General features: G+C 32.3%; 1 protein-coding gene across 1 annotated transcript; it reads right to left on the bottom strand.

The window, feature by feature from the left end:
* Positions 1-3,181: 3,181 nt before the first annotated feature.
* Positions 3,182-5,879, bottom strand: LOC104236177 (uncharacterized). The gene is made up of 5 exons (XM_070168619.1): positions 5,676-5,879; positions 4,461-4,559; positions 4,223-4,331; positions 3,922-4,127; positions 3,182-3,558 (listed from the first exon to the last, which is right to left on the bottom strand). The coding sequence occupies exons 1-4, from the start codon at positions 5,849-5,851 to the stop codon at positions 4,026-4,028; spliced, it is 486 nt and encodes a 161-aa protein (XP_070024720.1). The 5' UTR covers positions 5,852-5,879; the 3' UTR covers positions 3,182-3,558; positions 3,922-4,025.
* Between the last annotated feature and the right edge of the window lie 669 nt (positions 5,880-6,548).

Genomic DNA, 6,548 nt, shown 5'->3' with positions numbered 1-6,548 from the left:
CATTAAACAAATTCCATCTTTTATTTTTATTAATTTGTAATTTTCATAATTAAAATAATTCCATAAAATTTTAAATAATATAATTTGTAAGCAATTATTATAGATTAACTATTCATTCGAAACATTAGATAAATATTCAATTTCAACCTCTAGTATTCTCCCATAAATGATCTATTAATGCATTACGAAATGCAAAATGAGCATCTTTGTCCTTAATTCTTCTATGTCGAAATAAAAATTCTTGAAATCGTTGATTTTCATCTACTGTCATTTCTACATAAAAATAATAAATGCACGAAAATTAATTTATCAAAATTATACAACAAAGTTAAGATATAATATTAATATTATAAATACATTACATAAACATAATTAGGTATATATAAAGAGATAAATTAAAAAATTAAATAATAAAATAATAATAAAAAAATGATGAATAATAATGGGGGAGAAGGAACACTATTCATCCCCATTTTAGGGACAAAAATAGGAAGGGTTGGAGCTAAATTTCCCCAAATATTTCTCCCGGAGGACGGGGCAAGATGAGAATAGAAATGGACCTCAAAAAGGAGCCATCGGATTTCCTTAAATACTTGAAAATTGTACAGGATCCTTAAACAAAACCGAGCAAATAGCAGGGTGAACAACAATTAACCCGGAACTTAGAACCACTAGACCGAAACTCAAAATGTGATACCGTCGTCGACCGGAACCTCAACAACTGCACATTGCTTGAAATTGGAAGGGGTTTGATCCTGTTTATGTGATTGTGAATGGCTGAGTAGATGGGTGTTTATGGATCTGTCAGGGTGGTGTAAAGGTGGAGAAAATAGGGACGATGATGAAGGTTTTGCTCCTGAAAAATAAAAAGGGAGATGGTTTTAAGAGGAAAATGACTTAAATTTTTCGGTTCAAGCCATGGTGATTCGTTCTTAGAGCTTAGATATCATCCGTCTCTGTTTTTCTCTGTCCGTGCTCCTCTCCCTCTAACGTCCCTCTCTGTTTTCGTTTTGACTGTGTGTGTGTGTCTATCTCTCAAGAAGAAAAGGGTATCAACTTGGAGAGGGAGAAAAGACCCAAAACGTATTGTAAATGTGTGTTCACGTGAGTGGAATGGACAAAGTGATAAAATATTGTGGTGCTAATTTGTCCCTAATGCAAAGTACGAGAATGAGTAAAAGGAATTTTTGGCTTCTGTTTCTTTGAGGATATGGAAGAAATCCATTTTAAGGAGGTGGGCCCCATTGAAAAATAAAGAAAGCATTATTCATTTATTTAAGGAAAATAAAAGAGGACAAAATGGGTAAGGGATCACGTGAATGGAATTTTTGGACAATAATCTGATTTCCCTATTTACGTTTCTTTCCTTCTTCTTCTTTTTTTTCCTTTCATTTCTTCTTCTTTTTTGTTTTTTGTTTTTTGTTTTTTCTTTCTTTCTTCTTCTTTTATCATTAACTTAGACATAGGTACACAAAATACTAGTTATCTAAGATAATAGGTAATATTAAAAGGCAAACAAAAATAATCATATTAGAAAAATCTAAATTCTACTTCGTATTTGCTACATGCCTACAAGTTAAAAATCACATTAAACTAAAAAAATACTTTTGTAAAACTTTTCTTTTTATCTTTTAAGAAAACAAAATGTCAAAGACTATTTTTGCATATTTTTCAATGGAAAGTTAGATAAACCAAAAATACCTAGAATAAATACTCGTTAACTAAAATAAAGGAAAATATTTTTTATAATTTTTATTTTAAGATAAAATAAAGTAAAAAAAGTTAATAATAGTCAAAATAACAATATTAGATCTAACATAAATATCTAAGCTTTAAATAGTATAAAATTTCAGGGACAGTCAAAAATTACATGTCTACCCATGACATCATGAAATGACAGAAAATAATACAATATATCCAATATATTATGAAATGATACATGCCAACCATCCAAACAAAATTTTATGTGGACACGTGATCAAGATGTTTGTATGACATAAAGATAGTACTAATTTTAGATTATGGAAAAAGTTTTTTTTTCTTTTCAAAAGTACTTTGGGTGAGGAATAATTTGTGTGTGACTAGTTAATTTGAAAAACACTTCTAAGCACCAATTAGTGTTTGACCATGCTTTTAAAAAGTGCTTCTAATAACCTGTTTGGCCAAATTTCGAAAATCAGCTTATTTTGGAGATATGCTTTCTCCCAAAAGTGCTTTTCTTAAAAGTACTTTTGGTGAGAAACAGTTTGTGTTTGACTAATTAATTTGAAAAGCATTTCTGAGCAACAATTAGTGTTTGACCAAGCTTTTTAAAAGTGCTTCTAAGTGTATTTTTCTCGAAAGTGCTTTTGCGGAGAAACTATTTTTTCTACTTCTCCAAAACTGCTTTTGCTTCTCCTCAAAAGCAATTTTTTTTCTTCCAAAAGTTTGGCCAAACACTTCAACTTTGAAAATAAAGCATTTTTTTGAGAAAAAAGTGCTTTTAGGTTTGGATAAGCTTGGCCAAACAAGCAATAAGTGTATTTTTCTCAAAAGTGCTTTTGGGAAGAAACTATTTTTTTCTGCTTCTGCTCAAAAATATTTTTTTTCCTTCTAAAAGCTTAACCAAACACTTCAACTTAAAAAAAGAAAAAGAAAAGAAAAAAGCAAGAAAGTGCTTTTGGCCAAACATCCTATTATATTTTGAATACAAACCCCACTACATAATCACCAAAAATTGTACTTATGAGTTCAGAAAATGACTGCCTACACTTATACTAATTTCAAAGTGCTCAAGCTATCATTTTTTTAATCTTTGTGGATCTTACAAAATACAAATAACAATACTACTCTTACATGCTTAGTAAACTACTGAAGTGGATATCTCTTCCTTATTCACACAAGTGAATCTGAGCAAATACCTTTGCACATCACATTCAGGGATGATGATCCAGCAATTTTATGATTATTAGCAGAAGGAGCTCTTAAGCAGATGCTAGAGTATATATTTCCCAACAATTTTAGGCTGGACTGAAAGAGAAGTAGGAAACCATAAACAAAGAGCTCTTAGATCAACAATTTCGGATTTGATTGATATACAAAATTTCATGTCTAAATAACTACCATTTTCGAGTTTACGAGTTATGAACGTCTATTGAATTATACGCCTAACTAATTAGCATCTCCATTAGTTGGACTTGGTGAAAAAGGGTTATTAATAATTGGACAATGTGAGCATCTCCAAAGTTGCAAAGAGAAGTCGGACTACAGTAGTTGTTACTCATAAAATTCTTGCATGCAGCTCTAGTAGGACTCATACGATATATTTTCAGTTCATCAAAATGCAGTTACACGGATTTGCACTCTTTACAGTTTGAGATGTGTATCCTCGCTGAGATATTTCCTTTGACTGGCTTAAAAGTAAATTTCTATATGGGGCTTTCCCTTTGTAACATAATATTAGTGCTTTTTCTTTGCGTTCCCAGCACTTGACTTTGATGATGGAGTTGAAACAACTCTCACGAACAATAGGATGATGAGAAATACAGAAACATGCGATCCATACTTTGCGAGCAGCTTCTGCACAAAGACAACAACTATTATAAACAGATTTTCGTATCACCTTGGAAAAGAAGACATTAACTTAGCTCTGTCACTACAGGTAATGAGAGTGTATATATATATATATATATATATATATATATATATATATAATACTAGTAGCAATTGTAGTTCACCAGGGCACTGTATGCATTAGAACTATTCCAAATAGGAAATAGCTCCTAAATTGGTCTCCCCTATTCCTGAAACAACTTCCCCATACAAACTAACAGAAAGCATCTCCGAAAACGCTACTTGCTGTTTCCATTTTGTGGCAAGTGAAATGTAGAGAATTTGAGCAGTGGAGAGATGGTATATAATAAAGAAGAGATCTCAAGTTACCTTTGCCTGAGAATGTGCAGCCAGTCCAAACCAGCCCGATTGGTAAAAGAAGAAAACACTGAGTCAGAACAACATTTACAAAACAATCATAAGGAAACCATAATTCATGCTTGTGCAAGGAGGACAAAAGTTACCGAATCTAATTTGTAGCCAACAGCTTTTTCTGCAAAGGTTTCTAGAGGTGGAATAGGCGTAGAATATGCTTCCTGCAAATGGTCAATGCATGGCAAAAATAGAAGTTGAGAAATAAAAGCTGATGGCAACCAATAGTTCTCTCCTAACAGATTTTCATTAATCAAACCTGTAGTTTTGATTTCGTAGGGATACGGAATGTTATGACAGCAGGCGCGCTATTGTAAGTCGTTTTCACTTTCGACTCCAACTCAAAAGAGTGTGAAACATGAGAGCCACTGCCAATCACATACAGCAAAAGAATAGTACTAAATGAAACAAACAAACTAGAGGAAAATTTGGAGAGGCATAAGCCTCGAGTAATAGGAAGTGAATACAAGTTTGAATGTGCAAAAGATTTAACTTACGCATCAAGTCCTTCCCATGACTGAGAGGTGTTTCCAGCCACAAAATCAAATATTTCCGAAGACCAGCTATCATCAGTAAGACTTACATCATATATAACACTGCAGAAGTTCAGAAAAGATAACTAAAGTCTCTTCAGATAGATTGAACTTATCAGCATTCCAAATAAAGGGTGAAAACAGGACCTCGTAGAGATGTGAGTGACTATAACCAGAAACACACACCCATTCAAGTAAACAGGTTTGCAGTATGCTGCCTTTACTACACAAATAAGGACCCGACTTGTGGTAGATTGATCAGGGGCAAGTGCAAACCGAGATTTACATATTAACATGCAATACATGTTTAGACTAAAAATAAGAGAACAATGAATTATGGCAATTATTTTTTGCAAATTAGCAAAGATTAAAGAATGTAGTATAAAATGATAAATCTTTTCCCATTGGAGAGTACTCCTATTATTTTATGAATCGTCAGGAGGATCACACGTTTCACAGCTCAAATTCCCAAGCAAGACTAGAAAGAAAGAAAGACAAGATGCAGAAGCGACTATGAACTCGGTCACAGCTCAAATTACAATGCATCTGTTGAATCCTCTTGTCATAAAGAAAAATTCTAGCGCGGGTTCAAAATTGTTTTAAGTCAAATAAGGTTTAAATCCTATGACAATGTGGTGTTCTTTTGAATCACCTTGTTAGGTTACATTAAATACATATGCCGCCTATTTTTATATTCCACAGAATATAAAATGATTTTTTAAAGATAAAATATTTTCCACAGAATATATTTACTAATTAAAATAGCTTATTTCATACCATGTCCAATTGGACAGATAGACGTGCACATCATAACCCAGTTGACAATTTTAACTAGAGAGGCACGACATCCACTAAACCAAGCTCATACCATAAAAAAATCCGTCATTATTTTCCATGAGTAATGATCATTGTTACGCGTTTAGAATAAAAAGAAATTGAATTGATTCCCGAATTTTCGTCATTCAATTTACGCTCCCAATTTACTATAGGAGCTACCATCCATTCTAATATAAACAAATCTCGGGAAAAAATGAATCAGATTATTCAAACACCTACAAATGTAAACACACATATACACACACACACAAAAATAAACACTCACATTGCGCGTTTGAATTTTAGTATAAGCATACAGAAAGAGGGGGGGGGGGGGTGGGGGAGCAGTTAATGAGTACTGACAGAGATCCATGGTTATAGACGTCAATGGAAACGGAGACGCGTTCGGAACCAGACTTGAGCTTAACGACAGATGCCTTCTTGTGTGCCACTACAAACGGAGTTTCCGATGCCGCCGTTACAGAGGAAACTGCAAAAAGAGCTAGAATGGCCAAGATTGTCAATGCTGATGTCGCCATTTTTTCAGCAAATGTTTGAAGATGAAAATCAGCCATAAACGTGGAGGAAATATATATATATATATATTAGGGTACTGCAAAAGAGGTAATGTCAGAACTAGACTTTAGTGGGCTGTCCCCACCTCAATTTTGTCCTTTTATAGTCCAAATAGGCCCACTATAATAAAATTGTTTGAGCCCAAACATAATAAACTTTGTTTTTAATGGATAATAATCTACGCGGTATTGTCACAATGAAAACATGGTAACACACTATATATAATTAAAATATGTTAATTTTATGCCGTATATGTATTTTATAATTTTTTTTACTATGTATACATACTATATTTCAAAATAAAATACTATATATTCCAGATTAGAATATTGTGGTATGTTTGATTTTTTTATTGTATTCCAAATTAGAATATTGTGAATGTTTAATTTGAATAATGTATTTCAAATTAGTGTGTATATATATATATATAATATTATATTCTTTATTAAAATACGTTGGTATGTTTGCTCTGGATATTGTACTCTTCATTAGAATATTGTGTGGTAAGTTAGATTCGGATTGTATTTCAAAGTAGAATATTATGATTTGTTTCAGAATAAATGGAGGTATATCGTGTAATATTTTGGGATAATAATGTAATTTTGAAACTTAGGTATATTATGATAGTGAGTTTTACAAATGAGTATATTATGTAACTTC

Source organism: Nicotiana sylvestris, chromosome 3 (genome assembly GCF_000393655.2).
Source record: "Nicotiana sylvestris chromosome 3, ASM39365v2, whole genome shotgun sequence".
Lineage (NCBI taxonomy): Eukaryota > Viridiplantae > Streptophyta > Magnoliopsida > Solanales > Solanaceae > Nicotiana > Nicotiana sylvestris.
Note: the sequence above shows the minus strand (reverse complement) of the source record. Positions and strands in the feature narration are given on the sequence as shown.

What these genes read in the sequence shown, in the direction of transcription:
- LOC104236177 (XM_070168619.1), bottom strand. Translation starts at nt 5,851, where the DNA reads ATGGCGACATCAGCATTGACAATCTTGGCCATTCTAGCTCTTTTTGCA. An exon ending in TCATGGGAAGGACTTGATGC is followed by an intron (nt 4,332 to 4,460) that starts GTAAGTTAAATC and finishes TGTGATTGGCAG; the next exon opens with TGGCTCTCATGTTTCACACT. An exon ending in CTACGAAATCAAAACTACAG is followed by an intron (nt 4,128 to 4,222) that starts GTTTGATTAATG and finishes GACCATTTGCAG; the next exon opens with GAAGCATATTCTACGCCTAT.